Source organism: Capsicum annuum, chromosome 1 (genome assembly GCF_002878395.1).
Source record: "Capsicum annuum cultivar UCD-10X-F1 chromosome 1, UCD10Xv1.1, whole genome shotgun sequence".
NCBI classification, from domain to species: domain Eukaryota; kingdom Viridiplantae; phylum Streptophyta; class Magnoliopsida; order Solanales; family Solanaceae; genus Capsicum; species Capsicum annuum.
This window is the reverse complement of record NC_061111.1, coordinates 43,340,775-43,368,047: the sequence shown is the minus strand read 5'-3', so window position 1 is coordinate 43,368,047 and position 27,273 is coordinate 43,340,775. Positions and strand designations below refer to the sequence as shown.

The window sequence follows — 27,273 nt, the reverse complement described above, 5'->3', positions numbered from 1 at the left end:
ATAAATATTGAATAAGTGTTTATCTATCAAATATAATAAGCGATTCCTCCGGAATTTCAAACCTTCACATGATATATATCATTACAAAGATTTGCACTATACATATAATTTATGAAAACATAATTATTTACTAAGGACCTATTCAAATTATTTTAAATAACTTATTTAAAATGTAATATTAACTTTCTCATGCTAAATTAGTACAATATATATCTTGCTAACTTTTGTTAATTCTTTTGATTCTTTTTATTTGAGATATTAAACTTCCCTATCAGGTAGACATATCACTTCAATAGAAATTTTTTATTTACTATATTAAACTAATCTCCTATTTTTAACGTATAGAAGACAAGACACATAGGCAATCCTTTAACATTATAAGTCATTAAAACGTTCATCCAATATGTCCTTATTTTCATTTGTTAAACACCCATAAAACAAATTTAAATATATTTAAAATCAATTTATGTATGAATTAGTATCCCTTTATTGCTTCGTATGATCTATATAAAATGTTAATAAATAGATATTTATAATTTTAATCTATTCTCTTGGTATAACTTTTAAATAAAGTAGAAAAAGAAAAATATTAGAATTATTTGTTTATTCTCTTGTGTTTGACCTGATGTTAAAAATAAGCATTAAAATATATGATATTTTAATGTTAATTATGAAACCTTAAATAAGTTGTAAGCTATTATTTGATTTTATAAAGATAAGAAGTTATATTTTATTATATGTGTGATCTCTACTTACATTTCTTTTTGTATTTGTTCAAAAATATTAATGATCGTTTTAAAAAAAAAATAATTAAATAGCAATAAATATATTTAAAATTATAATATTGGGTCCGTAAACGGGCCCATCATTTATCTAGTCTGGTATATATTAGTAAAGATTTGGTGCACTATTTATTTGTCTTTTGTGGTACTATCAAATCTTTACTTATATATTCTTTTTTTTTTTTTTAACTATTACTATTACTATTATTATTATTATTATTATTATTATTATTATTATTATTATTATTATTATTATTTATTATTATTTATTATTATTATTATTATTACTAACTTTACTTAGATATAATAGATTTTTTTTACTAGTACTATTACTACTATTGTTATTATTATTATTATACTATTATTATTATTGTTATGATTACTATTACTTTATTAATACTGCCAAGGGTATTTCAGTAATTTTAGTCACCTCAACCTTCACTTATATATAGTGGTGTAAATAAAATGGCTACACGTGCAATGGACATACATCGATTCCAAAATATTTATTGCACCATAAAATTATCAAAATACCTTTGATAGTCATTTAATAAGGAACAAAAAGTTATTTATAAAAATTACTACCATATAAAATTTAATTACAAAGGTCTAAATAAAAATATTATTAAAATAATGCATGAAGACAAAACTAATAAATATAAGAAAAAAACAATATGCATGTGTAACAATTTTATTGCATCATAAAATTATCGAAATATCCTTGGGTATAAAAAACAGGTAATTTAATAAGGAATAAAAAGATATTTATAAAAATTACTACCATATATAATTCAATTACAAAGGTCCGAATAAAAATATTATTAAAATAATATGAGGACAAAACTAATAAATATAAGGAAAATATAATATACATGTCTAACCATTTTATGGCACCATAAAAATAAGGACAAAACTACTAATTTGTCTTTTGTGGTACTACCAATATTACACCATACAATAACCGAAATACCTTTGGATATAAAAAATAGGTAATATAATAAGAAACACAAAGATATTTACAAAATATTACTAACATATATAATTCAATTACAAATGTCTAAATAAAAATATTATTAAAATAATACACGAGGACAAAACTAATAAATATAAGAAAAAAATAATATGCATGTCCAACAATTTTATTGCACCATAAAAATGAGGACAAAACTACTAATTTGTGTTTTGTGGTACTTCCAAGAATGCACCATAAAATTACCGAAATACATTTGGGTATAAAAAATAGGTAATTTAATAAGGAACAAAAAAATATTTATAAGAAATTATTACCATGTATAATTCAATTACAAAGGTCTAAATAAAAATATTATTAAAATAATACACGAGGACCAAAACAATAAATATAAGAAAAAACAATACGCATATCTAACCATTTTATTGAATCATAAAAATGAGGACAAAACTAATAAATAAAAGGAAAAAAAAAATATGCATGTGTAACCATATAGTAGTAAATAAAATGGTTACACATGCATACGATTTTTTCCTTATATTTATTAGTTTATTCCCATTTTCATGGTGCAATAAAATAGTTATACATGCATATTATTTTTTACTTTACTACTATATATAAGTGAAGGTTGGGATGAGTGACTACCAAGGGTATTTAGGTAATTTTAGTCACCTCAACCTTCACTTATATATATGAGACTATTAGTAAATAAAATGTTTACATATGCATATGATTTTTTCCTTATATTTATTAATTTTATCCTTAATTTTATGGTGAAATAAAATTGTTACACATGCATGTTGATTTTTCCTTGTATTTATTAGTTTTGTCCTCATGTATTATTTTAATAATATTTTTATTTAGACCTTTGTAATTAAATGGTACATGGTTGTATTTTCTTATAATATCTTTTTGTTCCTTATTAAATGACTACACTGAATATATATATATATATATATATATATATATATATATATATATATATAAAAGTAAGACAAGGAGTCACGTGGCAAGCTATTGAGAAGTCACGTGACAAATTTTAGGACAAAGGTTAATATTATTGTAATAAAAATTTTAAATTAAAAGATATTAAATATTTGGATTTAAAAATGTATTATCTTTTTAAAAAGAAAAAAAATCATTAGCTTAAAAAAAGAAAAGTATGATTAAATAGCCCTAAATAAACTCTTACTATTTCAAAAATTTATTCCTTTTATATACTTTAAAATATATTTGAATACATTTAATTTAATAATAATAATAATAATAATACACAGTAAAATTGCTAACAAAAAAAAAAGTGTGTAACAATAGTATTAGCGTTGTGGTGATAATAAAAATAATTTAATGATAAATTTATTAAAATTGATATACTATCAATACAAATTAAATGATAAAGATTAAAAAATATTTAGTTTAATTTTTTACAGCTTTAAATTCAAACTATAAAAGGATAAAGAATATTTTTAGAGATATAAATTATTTAAATTAGTCTTTAGATAAAGAAAAAGTTTGCTTAATATTAGTTTGTTGATTTGATTTTAAATTTTTTAATTTTGAATTTCAAATGAAAGTTACAGATTCTTTAAAAAAATTAAAAAGAAAATCTATACTAGATAAAATTGAATTTGAACTAACTAAAAGATAAATTTGAATTTAAATTAAAAGATAAAAGATATTTAAATTTGAAACTATTAGATTTTTTGAATCATTATCTTAAAATTTGAAATCTATAGTTATGGAATTCTAATAGATATTTAATATTTCAAAGTTATCTCTTTTAAAATTTAAATGCTATATAATATATTTAATAATAATTATTAGTAGTATTGGTAGATATTAGTACGTTTTATAGATTTAAAAATTAATAATAATAAGTAGTAGTATAAATAGATATTAGTACGTATGTAGTATGCATAATAATAATTATTAAATAAAAAATAGTATGTAGTATGCATGGATATTAGTTTGTACGTTGTATGTTAAATTTAAATTTATAAACGGAATCGTATTAATATAATTTAAAAATCATTTGCCTTTTATATATATATATATATATATTGCAGTGTTGTAGTAGGATCGTAGGTAATGTAGTACTACTATACATTAGTAGCAGAAGTAGTAGTAATGTAAATATAATAATAATATTAATAATTATTATTATTATTTAATATTTATTTCATTTCAAATATATTTTTTATTAGATAAATATACATTATATTTGAAAAAAATAAGGATAAGAAGGAATAACAAACTAATCTTCTTTTAACAAATTAATATGGCATTTGAACTTCAATTTGAATTTTAATGATACTTAAATTTAAATTTGAATTGAAATGAAGTTCTAGCTTCCTAACCTCTTTTACATGTACTCCTAAATAAATTCTAACTATTTTATAATAATAATTATAATAATGTTTTAATAAATAATAATAGTAGTACGTGATGTTAATAGTAATAATAGTAAATAATAATTAGTAGTAGTACATACGTAATAGTAGTAGTGATTATAGTAATAGTAGATTATGTTTATTTTCATAGTACAATAATAACAATAGTATAATAATAATAATAATAGTACAATAATAACAATGGTACAATAATAATAATAATAATAATAATTGTTATTACATATAATGAAATGTATTAAAAGATAATATATTACTACTGTCACTATTATTACTATTAGTCTATACATACTACAATTCTTTTTAATTATTAATAATAATAATAGTGGCGCTAATTTATTTATTCATCTAAATTGAGAAATAAAAATTTAAATAAGTTAGAAATTATCTACTACTATCACTAACTTTTTTTTTTTTTTTAAATTATTATTATTATTATTATTATGAAAGCTTAAAATATTAAAAGATAAGCATTATCTCAACACAAGCTAACAATATTGTAATTGCAATTATCATCATTATCTAAAAAAACTAAAAAAAAATGAAAGATAAAGCATTACCCCCACAATATGCTATTAACTCATATGGTTATTGTCTAGAGATATTTTAACATACACATAATTTCATCTCCGAAGAATTTTAAGTTTATAAAGCCACCATTTCAAGCTCTTCTAAAATTTATTGGCCAAGAAGAGAAATTTTTTGGTGAATAATTATTGTTTTCTTTGCCTACTCCCTGGCTCTTCATCTCCGAGTTGAGATGGTAACACACTCCAAGTGGATGATGATTGAAACAATAATTTTAATACAAAAAAAGATTCATAGGTAAAATGATTTCATATTAATTTTTTTTCTATTTTTTATAAAGAAAAATAATTTCATATTAATAGTTTTTTCATTATTTATAAAGAAAAAAATAATGAAAAAAAATCTTTAGAGTTATTTTTATTTTTTAATGATGATTTTGCTAATATTATTCATTTGCAGGGGAAATCGAGAAAAATGAAAAGAATACAAGAATGCCGTGTTGAAATCATATTTTCATCGCGAATAAAGTTTTAAAAGTTATTTGAAGTTTTGATGGTATATATTTTTAAGAGTAAAATACATAATTAACCCCCTGAATTTGTCCGAGATTTGTAAAAAGACACCTAAACTTTAACTTTGACCTATTACCCCACGATTCTACTTTATTTCGTTGTAAACGCACCATTTTGACCCTCTGCGTGTATACACGCGCCACAGACGCGTGAAAGGGCTTGAATTCGACTTTTTTGACCAATTAAAAGCCATCACGTGTAAAATAATTTTATATATAATTTATTTATTTTTTAAAAAAATAATATTTATTTATTTTTTAAAATCATCCCTACCCCCTCTCCGCCCCCCCCCCCTCCCAACCCACCCACTCTTTCTTCTTCAACTCAATTCACCACTAAAGCTAAATCATTCATTAAAGCTCGATTTTACAACTAAATCGTATCTTTTAGCTACCTACCATTTCTTCTTCAATACAATATCTTCTTCAACATTATTAAAACTCTTCAACACAATGTCACCATTAAAGCTCCTCCATTGAAGTTTTTTTTTAAAAAAAAAAAAAAATCATATCATTAAAGCTCAATTTTTCAGTTAAATCATATCATTTGACTATCTTTAAAACTCAATTCAATCACAAGACTCTCAATTCAATCATAAAACTATTTTTTGAATTGATTTGAAAAAAAAAATAGACAGGGAGAGAGAATGATGACAGAGTGGGGGAGGAGGGTTGGGGTACTTGGGGGAGATGCTGATGGGGTGGGGGTGTTGGACGGGGAATGGGGGTGGGGAGTGGAGGAGAGCTGCTGGGGGGGAGTTGCTGGATGGGATGGGGTAGGGGAAGAAGGGCTGAGGTGTTAAATTAAATAAAAAGTAAAATTTTATTAAAAAAACATAAATTAAACGTATTTGACACGTGGAAACACCTGATTGTCGCGTGTATTTCACTCTCCTTGTTGTGACTGTGATTCAGCGAAAAATGGTGTGTTTGCAACGAAATAAAAAAGAATCGTGGGGTAATTGGTCGAATTCAAAGTTCAGGTGTCTTTTTGAAAATCTCGACCAACATTAGTGGGGTAATTATGTATTTACTCTAAACTCTATTTTTAATGATGTATTTTGTTAGATTATAGAAAGATTTTATATGTCTTAAGGTTTTCAAAGTTAAGTTTGATACTATTGCTCTTTTTAAAAGATATTATTGTTTTGATTTTTTTTAGTTAATCAAATTGCATGCAACTCATAATTATATGTTATTGTAGTTGTTTTTTGTATCATAGATCGAAGGATGAGCAGTGATGGGGAAATTATAATGAGTATTGTATGATCAATTTTATAAGTAGTTTGATGAATTTTTCTGTAAGTAAGCCGATAATTAAATAAATAACAAATTAATTGTCTTTTAATAAATTAATATGATATTTGAAGTTGAATGTCGTTCTAGCTTCTTAGTCTCTCTTATATATACATCTATATCATTAGCTTGATGAATTTATTTAGTGCATTTTTTATTCAGTGCATTTATATATCGAGGGAGATTATTTAATATGTTTGATCAAGATAACCCAATATGAAATGATTCGAAATAATACTTTAATATTATCCGCACATCGAGCTTTTAGATATACAAAAGGTGGGGGTGGGGGAGATAAAGTTTTTGAACTAATTTTAACAATATAATGAAGTAATTAGATAATAAATAAATTACCAACCATGAATTTTAAATTGAAGTGATGTGAATTATAAGATTAAAGTTCAAGATACATATGATTAAATAAAATAAATATATCTATTATATAGATATGTTAATAAGAAGAGCACTTGATAAGTACATTATGTAAGTTGATAATTTGATAAAAGGCAATTTTAACAATCTAATATTTTTTTATAGGAAATAATAGAACAAAACAATGAAACACAATTTTTTAAAAATAATTATATGCTTTGTTATCTTTAAATCAATTTATGGATGAAATTAATATGCAATATTTACGGAACAATCATGAGTATTAGGTTATTGGTATAGATTTGATTTGAAGAATTATGTGGACGGAGAGGTATTGCTGGGGGAGGGGGGGGGGGGCAATAAATTAATTGATTTTTATAGTTTTTTGAATTACTTATTAAAAATTATATTTAATAAGTAATAATAATTTGAAATATGTTAATATGATATAATAAAAACTGATCAGTTTTATTATTTCAAAAAATAAATTAATATTTTTAATGATTAATTCTTTTTGAAATATTCCTCGCACCGCGCGGGTACCCATACTAGTTATGCTAACATCGATTCATTGTATTACATTTCTTTTCTTTTTTCCCTATATTAAACAATCAAAACAAATAAGAAATAATCTTTCCAAAGTTGGTTCTCAAGCAAACTAGATTATAAAATCAATCGCTAGGCAGGTGAAATCACTTGTTTTTTTTGTTTTTTTTTCTGTATGTGTACGAATTTAAATCCTCATCTTCCATGGTTTATTGGTTTTCGTTCCATCTTAGTGACCACTACCACAACGCGGATCTAAATCTGCATCTTTCTTCTGTAGTTCTTCTGATATAGTTTTACACTTCTCTTTTGATTTTTTAAACATTTGAACTATTTTTTCAATCTCAAAACTGGAGACAAGATATCATATTGATACTCTAAAGAAGCTCTATGGTCCAGCATTGTTTCATCTCCATGTTTATTGAACAACGTTGACCCTAGGACGATCAAGAACAAATTTGTCAATTAACAAAAAGTCTAGCTTAAACTTATTGTACATCATACAAAAATTGGAGAATTTTTTTTTTTTTTTTTAAATCCATGTTCTAGAAAATTTTAATGATCATGCTTTGAAAATTTTTAAAAAATCAAGTGGCATTTTAAAGAAGTGGGGCCCATTATTTTTCTTTGAAAGGTTATGGAGAAGTTCTTTTCTTAAATTTTTTTTTATCTAATAGCTTCAGAATTCATGATCATACACTTTTTTTTTCTTATTTATTTAAATAATATACTTGAATCAAATGGAAAGAATAATTTTAAATTTAAAGAGAAATCATATTTGAAGTTTGTTTCATTTAAATATTTTTAAAATTTTAATATTCAGATAAACTTTCTCTCCTCTTATCCAAAACCACGGCATAAACATTGTGAAGTTTTTTCATGTATCTTGAATTCGACGTCTAATCAAAGTTATAAAAATTGAAATATTGAAAGACATAGTTTATTAGTGAACGTGTAAATACTCACATATGTTCTATAAATGATAAAAAAGTAAAATTAAATTTGGCCACGCATTTAATCACTTAAAGTAGTTATTACTATATTATAGTAAAATGAAAAAAAATACTCATAATTATTTGATCGACGTGTATCTATCATACACAATAAGGAATCCCTCCATAATTTCAAAACTTCACTTGCTACATATCATTACAAAGATTTACAATACATGTAAACTATGAAAACAAAATTACTTACTAATCATCTGTTAAAATTATTTTAAACAACTTATTTAAAATGTAATATTAACTACCTCATGTTAAATTACTACAATATATATCATGTTAACTTTTGTTAATTCTTTAGAATTTTCTTATTTGAGGTAGTAAATTTAGATAGACAAACCATTTTAAAAGAAATTTCTTGCTTACTATATTAAATTAATCTCCTATTTTCTGACGTATATAAGACAAGACATAAAAGCAATCTTTTAACATTATGATTCATTAAAACTTTCATCCATGTCCTTATTTTCGTTTGTTAAACACACATAAAATAAATTTAAATGTATTTAAAATTAATTTATGTAGGGATTAGTATTCTTTATTGCTTCATATGATTCTATAAAAAAAATGTTAATAAATAAATATTTATAACTTTATTTATTCTCTTATATAGTTTTTAAATAAAGTAGAACATTAAAATTAGTTGTTTGATATAACAGAACTTGTTTGATCTGATATTAAAATAAACACTAGAGTGTAGAGTGTATGATATTTTATTATATTTATTCAAAAATATTAATAATTATTTACAAAAATTAATTAAATAACTATAAATATATCTAAAATTGTAATATTGGACCCGTAAACGGCCCTTCATTATCTCGTTCACCTTTAAAGACTTAAACCATGCATTGAGTAATTGAAAAAAGTTCAAATATCCCTTGGAAATTTGAAATTGGTCCAAATAAGCCCTTGCTCATATTCCATTATATCAATTAAATTAGACCCATTTTTGTATGGTTTAAAAACCTTTGGAGGGAGAAATATATTTGAAACGAAAACCTATATAAATAAATCACAAATATTAAAGATATATTTGAACCTTTTTTCAAAATAATTTGAAGATGTTTCCTAGAAAGTTGTTTAACTTCAATTCACAAACATTAACAATTTTCATTTTCTTAGGAAATACAACTATGCGATATGAGAGTAGGTTAAGGACATATACACAACAAATAAACTTTTTTGAGTTCTTGTAATATGTTTTTCTAGATATGTGTTTGTTCAAATCTTTTGTTTTTTCTTGAAGTCTTTCCAATTTATTTTCTTTTTCAAAACAATGTTTTGATTACTACTAGTAACTGACTTGAGGACGTTTTCCAAATATAAATGTATTTTAACGGGTGATTTATCTTTAGTCAAAAATTTGAGATCGAATCTCGTGATTGAGCATCTGATATAGTGAGATCTTTTTATCTTTAATCAAATATCTTGAAATTAAATTTCGTGATCGAGCAAGAAGTATTTTCACTTTAATAACTCCTACACCAAACAGATAATTTGAATATATATAGATAGACGAGTCAAGAGTTAGAATTCCATTATTGATTAATGATTATACTTTGATCATGAGTGATAGTCAGGGAAAAGAAAAATTGAAAACAAAAATAGCTTTTGGTCCTTTAAGTTATTAGTAATTTTACTTTTGGTCCTTATGATATACAGTATATAGCTATTTTATATTTAACCTTTAACTATTAAACAATATACTTTTGATCCCTTTGTATATATTATATTTTAACTATTTATAAAATTATACTACCATCAAATATAGATCATCAATACAAATTATAACTGTTAATAATTATGATTTTGTTTTGAATATGTACAAGCTAAAGGGATCAAAAGTGCAAGACCTAGTTTTGTGAAGGTCTAATGTCCTTGAATAAAATCACAAGGACTAAAATTATAGTTTATCTAATCTCCTCCGTCCATTTTTTTTTATTCATGTTATTAAAAATAAATGTACAACAAGACTTGTTAAATTTGAAAAATTAATGAATAATTTACCTCTTTGTGTCTATTTTATTTGCTATTAATCATTTCTTAATATTTTTAAATTATTAAATTTATTATATTTAAAGATGGATGATATAGTAAAATTATACTATCTATTATTCAAGTCAAAATAGACAAATAAAAATGGAAGAATTGAGTAATAACAAATGAATGAAAGGTGCTACATAACCCATTCTCGCAAAGAAAAAGAAAAAAAAGAAAAACTTTCTTGTTATGATGTGACCAAAATTCTTGTGAATTAAATTCCATACCTTTCTCTATTATTTTCCCACAAAGTAGGCATTGGAAAAGAGTGATCATTAATTTTTCCAAGCATGAAAATGACTATCTCCTAAAGTTTATTGACAAAACAAGAGAAATTTCCATGTGATTCTCTTCACAAAACATAAATTAATTTACTACTAATTATATTTTGTCTTCTTGTCAATTCTTGAAAGCAACCCTGCTTGTATATTTCTGTGTTGATTTATTTTCATATCAAAATCTTCCTTTTTAAAAATCTCTCTGTGAAGATTCCCTTTTTTTTGTTTTTTTATATACCATCCTTTTTTTTTTTTTTTCTTGTTTTCGGGATGGCGATATATATAAAAAGAATGGAACTAAAAAGAAGCTTAAACTCACAAGGAGCACTAAAAATACGTTAAAAATGATTTTCTTTTTTGAAATTATCCAAAAAAAAAGAACACTTAAACTAATAAAGAAAATATCTATAGGAACTCTTTATTCGAATATACTTCTTTTGACTTGGACACAGAAAAAGGCCATTCTTCCAAACCAAAATTGGACTTGATTTCATCACTTTTTTTTTTTTTTGGTTTTTCACCGAGTTCGGTATCCGCATTGAAGCCTCGACTAAGATTTTCTCCATACTCAGGACTCGAATTCGAGACCTTTGATTAAGGGTGGAGTAATTCCACCACTACACCACAATCCATGTTGGTAACTTAATTTCATCACTTATTATAAATAAATTAATTCCATGTGTTGTTTTTCTATTTTTATAAGATCAAATAAATTTTTTACACATGTTGCAACTTTGATTGATCTCAACTAGCAACTACTCCCTCCGTCTCAAATTGCGATGACACATTGATTAAGAAAAATAATTAATAACATGATTAGTTTATCATAGTATCCCGATTAAATGATGTTTACATTTTAATTTGAAGAAAAAATAATTAATGCAAAGGGTAAAACATGAAAAAATTCTTTCTCTTCTTAATTAATGAAAAAAAGAAAAGTAAAATGAGAAATCAAATTAAAAAATTTGAGACGGATAATTTGAGATGGATGAAGTACTACCTAGCTTTCATAAGATTAATTAGTTGTAAGAAGTTAGTATACTGCCACAGAAATTAATGAATACCCCCAAAAAAAAAAAAAAATTTCAAAAATAAATGAATGAATCAGCATTCTTGAATTGAAAAACTTAGTGTTATAGTATTTGAATATTACACAGGTATTAAATACCTTGAGCATTAAATTTCTAAAATTCAAAAACCAACTAACCTGTTCTCTTACATTTAAGAGAGGTATGTACACTGTACTTACTGTTGGTCAGAACTCAGAAGACAGTAGTCCTATTATTTTGACTGCCTTATTACTATTAAAATATTAAAAGAGAAGACATAAAAATGAATAATTCTCAAACATTATTACATCAGAACCCTTTTGTTCTTCCCTCAAAAGGAAAATCAAAACCTTTTTTTCATCACTCAAAAGGAAAAAAACAGTATATTCCTTCATTTTATTTTATCTATCTATGACACTATTATTAGTCAAAACATTATTCAGACAATTTTTCATATATAACTAACTCTAATGTAATTTCTTTTTTTTTTTTTAAATAAAAAACATCATCCCAAGTTACCTGATGCCTTTTTAATTTGAAAGTCAAAAAATTATTTTTTCCTTAATCATTGATCCTTTCATATACTGTTTTTAAAATATTTTAACGTACTACTTATTACGACTTATAATACTTTTACTTATTAGTTTCTTGTGTGAATTACCCTCTTTATTGCATTTCAAGTGACTCGAACTATATTCTTAAAATTAAAATTAAAGGTATTTACCATTTGAGCAACCGCCTTCGATTTTCAAATGTGTGAATTTTATTCAAAATTATTGTCTTTCCAAGCTAGCTAGTTACAGGTTACTGGTTACACCAGTTACCGTGATTCAAATTGGATTGTTGGAGTTTTCTTGTTTTTTGCTTATTAGTATTATCTCTACATCAGTCACACACACTGCAATATCTTCTTCACAAAAGCCAACACTCCTTTCTTGAAAATTGTCACCAAAAACAACTTTCCCCACATAACTTTTTCTTGCAAACCAAACATGGGTTTTCTCTCTTCCACCATTTTCTTTTGCATCCTAATCCTAACTTCTTCTTCTGCAGCCATTGATACTAAAACTTCTTTGTCTTTGCTTGTGACTATCAAAGCATCTTTGGACCCAAAAGGGGTCATTCTTTCATCATGGTCAGCTGATTCTACTGACCCATGCAATGGTTCTTTTGAAGGTATTGCTTGTAATGAGCTTGGTCAAGTTGTTAACATTTCTTTACAAGGCAAAGATCTTACTGGGAAAATCCCACCTGAGATTGGTCAGCTTCAAACCTTGTCTGGATTGTACTTGCATTTCAACAAGCTACATGGGGTTGTACCTAAAGAAATTGCTAACTTAACTCAGCTCTTAGATTTGTATCTCAATGTCAATAATCTCTCTGGTGTTGTTCCTCCTGAGGTTGGCAACATGTCTAATCTTCAAGGTAGGTTCTTTTTTTTTTTTTACTTGTGGAAAAAAGTTGCTGTCTTTGCTGTTTTTTGTAAGTTATGGTAAAAAGCCTCAGTCTTGTTGCCTAGTTTTGACTTAATTTGGATGTTTAATTGAACCTTGCCAAATAGATCTATAGCCCAAGAAGTCAATAATGCTGCTTGGAGGCTAATAAGTTGCTGTTAGTTATTGATATCATTTCACAATGCCTATGTTTTTTCTTGAAAAAGGTTCATTTTTTAGTACTCATTAGCCATTGCAAGTCTAAATTAAAGAGGCTTCCTTGGAAGTATCTTTTATGAGGTGATTTTTGTTCCTATGTAGTTTACAGCTGGGTGCTTAGAAGCATGAAGCATTTGAAAAAGCCTCTATCTTTGGTTTTATGTAAAGCTTTTCTGTGTCATTAGTCCCTTTCTTGCAAATTTTTAGTCTTGTTTAGGTGATTTGGTCTTCTTTCTGAAATTTTTTGTTGAATGAAATCACATTATAGAAGTAACTGAGCTCCATTTTTTTTTCTGATTTTATACAGTATTGCAGCTATGTTATAACCAGTTGACTGGAAGCATACCTAATCAACTTGGTGTCTTAAAGAAGCTCAGTGTTCTTGCTTTGCAAGACAATCAGTTAACTGGAGCAATTCCTGCAAGCTTGGGAGACTTGGAGATGTTAACCAGGCTTGACTTGAGCTTCAATAATCTTTTCGGGTCGATTCCAGTGAAACTTGCCAATGCTCCTAAGCTAGAAGTTCTTGATATCAGAAATAATACACTTTCTGGCAATGTACCTCAAGGTAATTCTATACATTGCTTCAGATGCTTAAGAAATGCAGCAATCTTAGGTTATATGAATCCCTATGTTTGCTATTAGACGTGATAATAGAATCTAACTCTCTTTTTGGTGTTTTTGGTTTGGGCAATGGGTGAAATGAAGCTTTAAAGAGACTGAATGAAGGATTTCAGTATGCAAACAACCCAGACTTATGTGGAATTGATTTTTCTTCCTTGAAACTCTGCACTGTATCTAATCTAAACAAAAACAGGCCACAACCATTTGAACCTGGTTCGAATCGTCTCCCCACAAAAGACATCCCAGAGTCTGCAAATGTCCAAGCAAAACAAATGAGTCAGTCCAGAAAATCACAAACTGCTGTGGTTGTTGGTGTTATTGCACTTTTTGCAGCAGTAGCAGTAATTGGACTTTTCACATTTTCATGGTACCGTCGTAGGAAGCAGAAAATTGGTGGTACTCTTGATTCCTCTGATAGGCGACTCAGTACTGATGAGGTGAAGGAGGTCTCTAGAAGAAGCGCATCACCCCTCATCAGCCTGGAGTATTCCAATGGTTGGGATCCATTACGCAAAGGCCGAGGTGGAAGTGCTTTTTCTCAGGAAGTATTTGAGAGCTTTATGTTCAATTTGGATGAAGTTGAGTCTGCTACAAAGTACTTTTCAGAGGCAAATTTGTTAGGCAAGAGTAATTTCACAGCTGTCTATAAAGGAACATTGAGGGATGGATCTCTTGTTGCTATTAAGTGCATTTCCAAGACTAGCTGCAAGTCTGATGAAACTGAATTTCTCAAGGGACTAAAGCTCTTAACCTCATTGAAACATGAAAATCTTCTTAGGTTGAGAGGTTTTTGCTGTTCAAAAGGTAGGGGAGAATGCTTTCTGATCTACGATTTCGTCCCCAATGGAAATTTGTTGCAGTACCTTGATGTGAAGGATGGAAAAGGAAGGGTCCTTGATTGGTCTACCAGGCTTTCTATAATCAAAGGCATCGCCAGAGGTGAGTTACCGTTTAATTATTTTCTCATGTTTGATGTTTTCATTGTAGCTCTCTCTATAAACCAATCTTTTTAATTGTATTTTCCAACATCCAGCATGTTGCTTGAGCTATGTCCCTTCCAGAAGTGTTTGTATATGATATGATAACCGCAGTCTGCCCGTACATCTCTCTGTAGTTAATTTTTTTTCTCACTCCTGTTATTTGAATAACAGAATCTGATTCTGTTGTTTAACAGGTATTCATTACTTGCATGGAAACAAGGGAGGCAAACCTGCTCTAGTCCATCGAAATATATCAGCTGAAAAAGTACTTGTTGACCAACACTACAACCCATTGCTCTCGGACTCTGGTCTGCACAAACTACTAGCAGATGACATTGTCTTCTCAACACTCAAGGAAAGTGCTGCAATGGGCTACCTAGCTCCCGAGTATACAACCACTGGAAGGTTCACCGAAAAGAGTGATCTCTACGCATTTGGCATGATCATATTTCAGATTCTCTCCGGAAGACGTAGAATCACTCCTACTAACCATCAAGGGGCAGAATTGTGCAGATTTGAAGACTTCGTTGATCCAAATCTTTGGGGAAACTTTGTCGAAGCAGAGGCCGTTCAGATGGCAAAGTTTGCTCTACTTTGCACGCACGAGACACCAAATCAGAGGCCAGACATTGAAATCATTATGCAAGAACTAAATGATTTAACATTCAGCAAGTCGTGAGTGCTAGTCCAACACCCAAATTCTCAAATGACTATTAGGAGTCTGATACTAACTTCTTACTGATGCCAGGAGTTGGAACCCTTTTCCCATCCTTTTGATCCTGCATGACTTGTGGTTGAGGCCGATGCATGTGAATGTTGAGTGCCTGTACCACATAGTTTAGTTCTAATGCACCTCGATGTAGGTAGCCTCGAGAGATCAGTTCTCTTGTATTATGTAACTTAACCATGATTCTAAGCAAGTTTTCTCCACTTGCAAACTAGTGTATCAGAAGTGTAATTTCTATTTTGTAGTATGATTTACTACTTGCAAGTACCAGAAATGACTTCTTGCTATAATGCTACTTCTGTAGTCTTTTAACCACAGATCAATTCTCTATTAGCTAGTGATAGAATTAGAGGTCTTCTATACTGACAAATTATTTTGATTCTCTTGTCTTCAAGAAGTAAACAAAAGAATCACAAAAATATGTGCACTGTACTCCAAAATACATTCACTCTACCCCAAGCTGCAATCTCAAAAAGGAAAAAAGGGAATATAAAAGAAAACAGAAGAGAAAATAAAGAAATGGAGTATCCTAGGCTATAAATTTTGGACATATGCCAATTTGAGCATTCCAAATTGATAAAACTGAATGGTCCAACAACTTAACTCCCCAGAATATGATGTGACCAAAGTCAAGATGGCAAAACAACTTCTTACTCCAGCTAAGGTCCAAATTCTTCTAATCCCAACATGTGATCTTCTGACGTTTGATTCCACCACATTAAATTTCCAAACAAGTAAATAAGTATAAACTTTTGGCTGGACATAATGCCCCTCCCATCCCTGGAAAAGCATTGCAGCAAAACTTGAACCTTTTATGTGTGTACACCTATGTTGCTCCGATTCCGAATCTCCAAAAGTAATGTTCACCCGTGCCAAATCCTTCAAAAATGAACTCTTTTAAAGGATCCGACCCGCACCCGTCTACATTTTTGAAGAGTTCGAGCAACATATGCCTACACTTAACTATTTTACCTCATCATCCAAGATTGCTTTCTTACCTTAGGACAAGGGTTAAGTTCACAAACCTGATTGAGTGGTTCACTTTTTACAAAAAAGAACATGGAAATAATACAGGTTCAGTCTAGATTTAACTTATATACACCGACAATGTAAATTTATATTACCCGTAGTAGGTTGTGTACCTGACTTGACTTATTATTCAGCTTACTTATCCCACTTATTATGGGCGATTACCTTTAATATATAGAAGTTAAGGTCGTTCAGTTTTTTTAAGACAAATATAGGCTCTCGTGACCAGAAAAGCTACTTTATGTCTTTGCCATTTTCTACTCTGTGTTGCCTGTGAGTAATTTTTTGTCCTTGGCAAAGTTGTCACCCTTCTCTTGGACCTCCCACTAATCACACTGTAGGGGATTCCTATTATTCTACAGCATCTAGCTCCTTCAATTAATTGATATATACTGCTACTACTATTTTTTACAATATGACAATGTGTTACAATAATTCTTGGGAAGAGGAACCTAATGTTACTAAGGGCCTAATATCACTTTCTCTGGTAGGCTAACTCTAGTTTCCTACTCATGGAGGGGGAGTGGGCTACACATGTTTGCCCTACTGTCATTTGAAAAATCTACTTAACTGTTGATTGCCAAATTTGAAGGGGACATGAAATAGTAAACTTTGGTATGATTCCAACTTGGTCATTCTGAAATAATATCTTATCATTTTAGATTTTTCATTGGGGAAGTGTGCACAGATAGCTGAATTGAGAATCATTATTTGAGGCATAACTGAAGTTTCATAAATTTTGTAAGTTTAGCCGCTTCAAAGTCAACTCCAGACATACGAATTTGAAGTGGGTTCTTAAAACTTGACCTGGATCAAACCCAACTGGCCGAACTCCATGTCCAACACAGAGCCGTGCAGCGCTGCAAGCCTGCAACTATCAAAAGGACACTAATTCACTCCAAATGACAATCTTCGACTTTGAATCAACCATTAGTCTCTTAGTCACTTTAATCTCACTGAATCACTCTCCTTGTTCCCACATAGTGAGGTCTGGGGAGGGTAAACTGTACGCAGTCCATACCACTACCTCCGAAGAAGTAGAGAGGCCTTTCTCTACTGTGGACACTTAGCTATTTTAAAGCTCTCATCATGTATTGGCTGTTCAGACGCAGAAACTATAATAATCTAGATCAGTGACACATCAATAACTACACCTCAATCTCAAAATTCTCACTTACCATGTTAATCCATGTAAAGTCATCTCAGGTCAATATCTTACAAAGTAAAAGCAAAACGAAAAAAAAAACAGTACTACAAGTTCTTGCATTTACATTTTGTTTATTATGTTACAATCTTATTTTTAGTGATGTGAATGCCTACCTCATTACTGGTGGAATTTAGTATCCATACATCCTTGAACCTTGAGGTAGTTGGGGGTGGGGATAGGGGATTCAATATGTGGGACTCTACATAATGTGAAAAAGGTAGAGAGTGTTTAAGTGCAGTTCTATTTTGAACTTCTCTTGTTTGATAAATTTGACTTAAATTTACAAGTTGCGGGATTGTTTTTCCTGGTGCTTTGCTAATTACAGAGGAACAGCTTAAAATAATTTCCCTGTCCAGAGTTAAAAGATGCTAATGACTAGTTAAATTTGGCTTACTGAATGAAGGTAACCTCATCAACCAGAAAGAAGACACCTTGCAGCTATACACAAACCATTTGTAATGTGGAATAGATCTCTTCAACTTGATCATGGGATTTGTCTCCCACGGAGAACTCGTGGACAATTCCTTGGAGCTCAATCCTACTGCTGCCAATAATTTTCTTCAAGTCCCTTTCTTTCATTATTGTCCGAACCCTTCTAACATAATTCCACTTACCAAACTGAGCATATATGTTAGACAAAAGCACGTAGGAACTTGGATTATGAGAATTGAGTCCAACTAATTGCTTATCCATTGAGTCTCCAATGTGGACGTTTTCTTGATTCCTGCATGAACTTAGCAACGTTCTCCAAACTACGTCATTAGGATAGATTGGCATTTCATCGACAAATTTTATGGCCTCCTCCACATGTGCTGCTCGACTAAGGATGTCAACCATGCATCCATAATGTTGGAGCTTAGGTTCCATACGATGTGCTCTTCTCATGATCTCGAAACAGATCATGCCTTCCTTTACCAGTCCAGAATGACCACAAGCATTCAAAACTGCAATAAATGTGATATCATCTATATCTAATGAAAGTCTTTCCATCTCCATGAACAATTGGAAAGCTAGGTCTCCAAAGCCATGAATGGCCAAACCACCAATCATAGCATTCCAGTGATCAACGCTTTTTTCTTGGATGTCATTGAACACATCCATTGCATTATCTACACTACCACATTTTGCATACATGTTTATCAAAGCCGCACCAAGCTTTCCCGCCACAAGAAACCCATTCTCCCCTATATAACGGTGCAGTGCAATCCCTTCATCAATGTAACCCAACTCTGCCACTGCAGAAAGCGCAATCAACACAGTTGTACTATCAGGAGCCAGATTACTCCCTCTCAACATATCATGAAACACTTTTAATGCTTCAACGCAATGACCATTCTTAACATACCCAGCCATAATAGCATTGCAAGAAATCACATCCCTTTCAGGCATGTCATCAAAATAACGTCTTGCAATATCAATCTTACCAATTTTTGCATACCCATCTACCATTATAGCCCAACTGACTACGTCCTTCTTTGGTATCATATCAAACAAAGCAGTAGCCTTTTCAGTATTTCCACATTTAACACAACAACAAAGCATCAAATTCCAAGAAACCAAATCCCTTTCAGGCATTTTATCAAAAAGCTCCCAAGCAACATCAAACCCTTTCTCCAACTTCACATACCCATTAAGCATAGCATTCCAAGAAACCAAATTCCTCATCTTTATCGGCATACAATCAAACAAACGACAAGCAACATCAAGCATTCCACATTTCACATACCCATCAATCATAGTATTATACGAAACAGAATCTCTGATAGACATTCTATCAAACACTTGGTGACCATACTCAACAAACCCACACCTTACATACAACAAAATCAAACAATTTTGCAAAAACACATCGCACCCAAATCCCATTTTCCTCAATAGACCATGAACCTGCATCCCTCGCTTAACAAGACCCACTCTTGAACACGCTTTCAACACTATAGACAAGGAATACTCATCCACCAAAACCCCATTTTCGAGCATCAAACAGAACACCTCAAACGCCTCATGTGCATCACTTGTACTCGAAAACGACTTCATTATAACATTCCACAAAAATGGGTCTTCTCTATTCCGCTTTGAACAACAGAAGTTGTTTGAAAAGAAGAGAAAACGAGCAAATTCAAGAATGGGCGTGTGAGGGGAAGATGCACATTTCAAGATAAGTTTTGTGGTCAAAAATGGATTTTTAACAAGTCCAGTGGTTATCAATTGTGCATGTAATTGATCAATGTCCAGTTGAGTTTTGCATTTGTGGGAAAAAGTGAATGCTGGGTGTGCTAAGTTCCATGCTAGGCTTGAATTTGCTACAAGAAGCATCAGTTTTTACTTCTTGAGCTATGTACAGTACAAAGAGTCAAGTGTTCGTTAATTTTATTTAACGGCCAATATAGCAGTTAAGAGGATTTTGTCAGTAAATTGGGCTATAAGTGATAACCAATGCTGGCCCATAAAAATATCTGGCCTTTGCTTGATATTTTTCGAGAGGAGCTTTAAAAGTAGGGGCTATAGTTTGGGCGTAATTAGAGAGTTATAGCTTTAGTTTGGTTAATTATGATTCATAATTATAAGTTAAAAGGAGAAGAGAGGCAAGGGAGATTGAAAGATGGGGGAGAGAGAGAAAGAGACCAGAGGGTATGGATATATAGTTTGGGCGTAATTACAGATTTATAGCTTTAGTTAGCTTTATTTTGATTCATAATTATAAGTTAAAAGGAGAAGAGAGGCAAGCGAGATTGAAAGATGGAGGAGAGAGAGAAAGAGGTGAGAGAGTATGGATATATGTTGTATTCGTTGTAGTTGTATCACAAATAAAATTGATACGGTTGATTCGTATCAAGTGTATTAGCGAGTACAATTTGTATCAAAGAATGCAATTTTTATCAAATTGTATCGACAAATATTGTATCAAGTGCATCAGTTCCTTGTGTATTTACTTTGTATCACGTGTATTAACAAATATAATTATATCAAGTGTATCAATAAATACAATTATATCAAATTGTATCAATGAATAAAATTATATCAATTGCATTTGTTCCTTGTGTATCTGCTCTTTACCAATATATTTCATTATATTTGTAACTAGCTATAGATTTGTATCAACGTATTCAACCTATTTTCTCCTTGATATACATTTGTATCATGTATTGTATACTCTTTCAAAATATAATTCATAAAATATAGTACATATATACAATTGGTTGTATTGATATGTATCATGTGTTATTTTTTCTGATACACGAATACAATAGGTTGTATTAATATGTATCATGTTTGTTTTATATATAGATATAATTGGTTGTATCAAAATATATCAATTCAAGAAGTAGAAATTGTATTATGTGGTTTTTTCTGATACATAGATACAAACTATTATATCAATATGCATAAATCCAAGAAGAAGAGATACTCATTTGCTAAACACAATTTGACATCATACAAACACACAAATACACCTTTTGCAATTTGGAACATTGTATTGGGATGGATAGAGAGGGGGAAAGAGAGAGGAGAGGGGGTAGAAAAATTTGTTATAAAATCCCAATTATAGCTTCGAATTGTAAGTTTTTTAAAAGAAAAAGGACATAAAAGGCCACTCTGTCGAAATTAATTTCACGAAATGGCTATGGAATTCAAATTCCATTTTTAGCCATTTAATTTGCTGGCTTGTTCTATACATATTCTATGCATATTCAATACAATTTCTATACATACCTTATACATAAAAATATTCTATATGAAAATTATACAGTTTCGATACACAATTTATACAATAATTGTACAATATTTTTTACACATTTTATTCAACAATTATAGAATTTTTCTACACTTTTTATGTTTTTTTTATATATATTTTATACATATACATATTTGATAGAATTATACAATTTCTATACATATTTCTTATATACATATTCTATATAGCAATTATAGTGTTTTTATACAATTATATTTAATTATTATTTTTAAACAACAACAAAAAAAATAATATTTTTCAGTTAAAAAGTTTGGAGCAAAAAAAAAAAAAAAATTTTTTTAGAAAAGGGATGAATGACCCAAGTTGAAAATTGTATTAATATTGTATATGAACTGTATCAATATGGTATATAAAATGTATCTGAACTACATGGGTCAAAATGACCCAAATTAGGAAATGACTATAATATGAAAATAAAATAGTCGATTGGCTATTTTTTTTGACAAAATATCAAACTTGGCTTATTTGTTTTAAAAATAGCCATCTTTTTTTCTTTTTTTAAACTATAATTTTGTTTAGTAAATAAATATATAGCACATGTTTGTCATACAATAATTTTTTTATATCACTAACATGGGTTGTGGTGCAGTGGATAAGGCTGCTCCACCCTTATTAGAGGTCGAGGGTTCGACCTTAGGCATGGAGAAAACTTTGTTGGGAGCACTGTCATTTTAATGGGCCCTGCAACGCGCGATCCAAATTAATCGAGGCTCCAATACGGGCACCAAACACCGGATGAAAAACAAAAAAAAATTAAAAAATTTCTATCTTCTATGGTTTTTGGGTAAAATTAACAATTTTCATTTTCTAATCATTTGGGAAATAGTCATAAACATAAAATTTCAAATTTCATATTGTCCTAAAGTTTCATATCTGAATTTTGAAAGTTTATGCCATGAATATGTTTTAAGAACTATTCAAAAAGTGGTCAGCGGACATTATTTCATTGAAAATTTTTCTTTATATTAGTTAGTAAATAGTAAATAGTAAATCTTAACGTATGGAAAAAAACATGACACATCAAATCAAGCTAGAAAACTATGCTTTTGTAAATGATAACAATATTCGTCTACAAAGATATCATGACAACCAATAAACTGAACTTACCAAGATAAAAAGCGATAAATCTAATAGTCCTTTCATCCAAAGTTAAATAACAATAAAATTTGTTGTTTCTCGTTCCAATAATTGAAAGAAATGGTAGCATAAGGGAAAAACCTTATACCATTTTTGGATAATAATAATAAAAACCCAATTTGATTTGCAAAATCGCCTAATGTATTTGATTTTTACTGAAATTGACTCCTTAATGTTCAGATGTTGATAGTAAAATAATTATTAGAAATGCCAATATCATTTATAAGTTATATACAGATATTGACATTATATATACTTCTTTTCCGTCTAGTTTAACAACTAATGGTAGATTTGTTACGAGTTTTGCTTCGTTATCAAATTATATTAGTACAATTGTTCAATTACAACATATGGAGAAGTTGACTTCAACCATCCACATCCTTTGGATTATATGACCTACTAGTATATAATATTTTACTAATTACTACTATATGTGTTTGTTTTCGTGCTTTTAAATAGATATTTCTCTCCCTGCCTCTCTTTGTTGTACAATGTTGACCATTGTGAAGTACGGCTATTATAATTAAGGTTTGTATAGCTTGCAATTTTCTACCACCTTGTTTGTCTTCTCCATATGGCCGGCTGGGGTGGAGCCACCTTATAGTTAGGGTTCATCCAAATTTTTTGCGGTGGAAAATTATATTATTTATATATTGTTAATATTTTTTTATGTATATATAGTTGATGTTCAACCTCCTTCGGCTAGTGCATGTACATATTTCTTTCGATTCTAAACTTCCTTAGTGAAAATTCTGGCTATACATATGTTGTAGTCATATATTCTTTTTTGAAAAAATAGATATTCTATCGATTGTTTATGATGTATTTGGCATATAATATCCAGTAATACAATCTATTACTGAGTATAAATTTGATTTGCATAATTTTAAAAAAGCCACTCAACACTGTCTAACCTTGCTTTCTTATTATAAATATCTCGTTCATGATTTTCAAATATGAGATTTGCCTAGAGTACTATTACATATTGTTTAAACACTCAGCTTGATGCCAACTTTGTTCTGATTTGTTAAAGGGTTACGAGTGCTTTAAATCTTTATGCACCTAAAACACAATTCAAATTCTGAACAATTAAAAGAAAAAAGGGAAGTATTTTAATCAAGCATATGTAAACAAAAGTGGTTATTTTGTCATTAATCTGCAGCATAAACATCTATTATATTAGGTTCATGAATAAAACAAACATGATTACCCATAGATGCTTCAGAAAAGTACACCACAGTTTATATATATTAAGGTTGTTGCTTGCTTGTGTGTTATATCTCATTGTCAACACCCTAATAAATATAATGTGGTACCATAAAGTTTTAAAAAAACAATGAATGATATCTAGGAGATGGATCTGTTGGTCGTCACTACATTAACTATTGCTAGAAAATGATATTTTAAAAAATCAGATAAACTCATTGACTATCTAGATAGCTACTAAGTAAACGCCAAAGGAAAAGAACAAACTGTTTGTTATGAACCCTTAAATATTAATCTCTGCTTTATATTTAAAAGCAACCAAACACAATTGTCCTTTTGTACATCTATTCCAGCATTTAATTTCTTTCATGTACTGAAAGGAAAGCATCATAAAATTAAGAAGAATTAAGAAGAAGAAGAAGAAGAGATGACATTAGTTTGGTCTCCAGAAACAGCTTCTAAAGCATATCTTGACACCATACAAACAGTAAGCAAAAACACTTTATTTGCTTCTACTTAATTACTACATATTCTTTTTCTTCCTTTAATTAATTAATTGGTTTTGGGCATTTCAATGATCATATTCATATATATGCAGTGTGGAATATCAAGTAAAACCAGCATCGCCGAATTTTTATCAGCCATGGCTGCAGGATATAACTCAACATTAATAGTTGAAGCATGGACGAAACATGAAGATCTTGACATCACCACAAGCATAGGTATTAAATTAATTAATTAAATTGTGCAACAATATATCTTCTAAAAGCTTAAATTGTTACAAAAAACACATCTTTATTATTTACTTAATTATAAATATTGTTTTACAACAGGATTAGCCATTGCCGCGAAACATACGCATGGGAGGCACGTATGCATGGTTGCAGACGAAGCTTCAAGAGTAAAGTACGTCAGTGCCATGCAGAAATTATCATCAGCTGACGTGTCGTTGCCGGAGGTCGTCGTGGGAGTACTACAGGTGGAGGAGATAACTAGAAAGATGAATAATCCCATTGATTTTCTGGTTGTTGGTGGTGGTGGGAGAAGCAGAGACTTTGTTAAAGCTTTAATAACTAGTGTCAAATTGAACCAACATGGAGCAATCTTAGCATTCAAAAGGAATACTAGTACTACGTTGAGCTGGAAAGAGGTCATCCTTGATATTACAAAACTAAGTGTTGTGAGATCAATAACACTACCATTTGGATCATATGGATTAGAGATTGCTTATATAGCAAGTAATATTATTAGAAATACAAAGTCCAAATATAATCCCAAACGTTGGATTAGGCATGTTGATCAAGAATCAGGTGAAGAACATTTGATCCGACGATGAATATATATCATAGTAGTATATATCAAATACGAGACAATTTTCTCTTTCTTTGTACATACGGGAGGATATGATAGTACTTTCTTCATTTCATTTATGTATGTCTTACCTTCAAATTCAATGGAGATGAAGTTTAAGAAAGTATTTTGTTTTTTTTGAATTTTGTCATTTTAAACTAAGTTTGTAAATTATACAGTAATATACATACCTCCATATATTGTATTCTTAAGCAAGCCATGTATGCGGCTTAACTTTGTTATTGGGTGTGACTATTATCATGATTCATGATAAAGAGCTCAAATACAAAACCATATAATTTACTTACAAGAGTATATTTCCTCTAGTTTCCACATAAATAGAGCCGTAATTAGCTTTTCTGGTGATGGATGTAATCCACGAGTAACAATTTGTGTGTTGTTATCATGTACTAATTGTATACGGTAACCTAAAAGTATAAATAAAAATATATGCGCGCTTAAGAATTAAAAGAAAATATTTGAGTATCCACCATCAAACAAAAATACTCAATGGAATAGGAATATTATATAAGAAGAATTTTTGAAAAATGTCAATTAGTCTCATACTTAATGTTGATATGAGTTCATGTTTAAAGGGGAAGACAAATGGCAAACTAAAAATAATTTTCGTGGAAGGAGATAGAAGAAGGAACAAACTGAATGATCCCTTTCAACTGAAAAATTTCTTAATAATTAAAACATATTGGATCAAATTGAATGAATTAAGGTGATAGCACGAGGGGAATAATGCCTCCTTAAACCCCTTAAAAATAATTTTAAAAAAAGTACTACTACCAATTTGGTTTTGCAGGATTAATTAAATTGAACCAATCTAGCCAAATTTTGGATAAACCGATTAGGGTTGACTCCATCGGTTGTTAATTTGTTGAATGAAGTTAATAATTAATTAACCCGTATTCTAATTAAGCATATATCAACCTGCATATATGCCCTTAATAATTAATTAATGCATATGACATCTTATTAAGAAAAATAAATAGGACAACTCCTCTACGTACCTCGGCTTCTTATTAAAACAAGAAAAAGTGATGCATTGTGACTAAGAAAATAAATAAGTGATGTAGCAATCTGAACTTATAATTAGAATATGTTGTAGATTTGATAAGTTAAGCTACAGCTAGCCAAAGCCTTATCAGGTAGGAACCGGTAATATATCGTTATCACAATTTTATTTAGTTACAACTTGTAAGGAAATTCATAATTTTAGGCAAGTGTTCCAATTAAAGAAAATAAAAGACGTAACATGATACAAGTATGTTCTCTAAGTATCATGGATGAAGAGTTGACTCTAACTTCATGGATACATGTCTCAATACTAAAATTTTAGATATTTTCTCATTTATTAGTTCTTACTGATGAGTTAATTTGGAATAATCGATCGTTAAAATTATAAGATTAGCGAGTTTACAAGCTTAACAACAATTTTGATTTATCTTTTAAAAAATATTTTTATTAAAAAACTCCTTCATTAGGATTGATAAAGTAAAATTACACCTTATTTCAACTGTATTTTACATTTGAGATTTTGTTAATAGGCCACTCGAGATAAACATATGGGTGATATTAGCCCCACCCCTCCCCGCTGTTAAAACAAAAACTCTAAGGTTAATCTATATGATAAATGGAATATGCATAGATCAAACAAAATCTGCCTATTATTATATAATATGCTGGAACAATCCAAAAAATATACGCTCGTCTTTATAGTAGAAAGTTTTGTGCGAGGTCCTTTCTGT

The 27,273-nt window shown here is 29.4% G+C and overlaps 2 protein-coding genes across 2 annotated transcripts; one reads left to right on the top strand and one right to left on the bottom strand.

The window, feature by feature from the left end:
* Nucleotides 1-12,650: 12,650 nt before the first annotated feature.
* Nucleotides 12,651-16,147, top strand: LOC107873059 (BRASSINOSTEROID INSENSITIVE 1-associated receptor kinase 1). The gene is made up of 4 exons (XM_016719769.2): nt 12,651-13,272; nt 13,807-14,067; nt 14,208-15,062; nt 15,298-16,147. Exons 1-4 carry the CDS (start codon nt 12,840-12,842, stop codon nt 15,780-15,782), a joined length of 2,034 nt encoding a protein of 677 aa, XP_016575255.1. The 5' UTR covers nt 12,651-12,839; the 3' UTR covers nt 15,783-16,147.
* A 1,943-nt stretch (nt 16,148-18,090) lies between these two features.
* On the bottom strand, nt 18,091-20,737 carry LOC107873063 (pentatricopeptide repeat-containing protein At2g45350, chloroplastic). The gene has a single exon (XM_016719780.2). The coding sequence runs from the start codon at nt 20,380-20,382 to the stop codon at nt 18,505-18,507; it is 1,878 nt and encodes a 625-aa protein (XP_016575266.1). The 5' UTR covers nt 20,383-20,737; the 3' UTR covers nt 18,091-18,504.
* Nucleotides 20,738-27,273: the final 6,536 nt, after the last annotated feature.

Excerpts from the sequence above, each read along its gene's own strand:
- LOC107873059 (XM_016719769.2), top strand. The coding sequence starts at position 12,840 with ATGGGTTTTCTCTCTTCCACCATTTTCTTTTGCATCCTAATCCTAACT. Across the intron at positions 13,273-13,806 it reads CAACATGTCTAATCTTCAAG|TATTGCAGCTATGTTATAAC; the intron begins GTAGGTTCTTTT and ends GATTTTATACAG. Across the intron at positions 15,063-15,297 it reads AATCAAAGGCATCGCCAGAG|GTATTCATTACTTGCATGGA; the intron begins GTGAGTTACCGT and ends GTTGTTTAACAG.
- LOC107873063 (XM_016719780.2), bottom strand. The coding sequence starts at position 20,382 with ATGCTTCTTGTAGCAAATTCAAGCCTAGCATGGAACTTAGCACACCCA.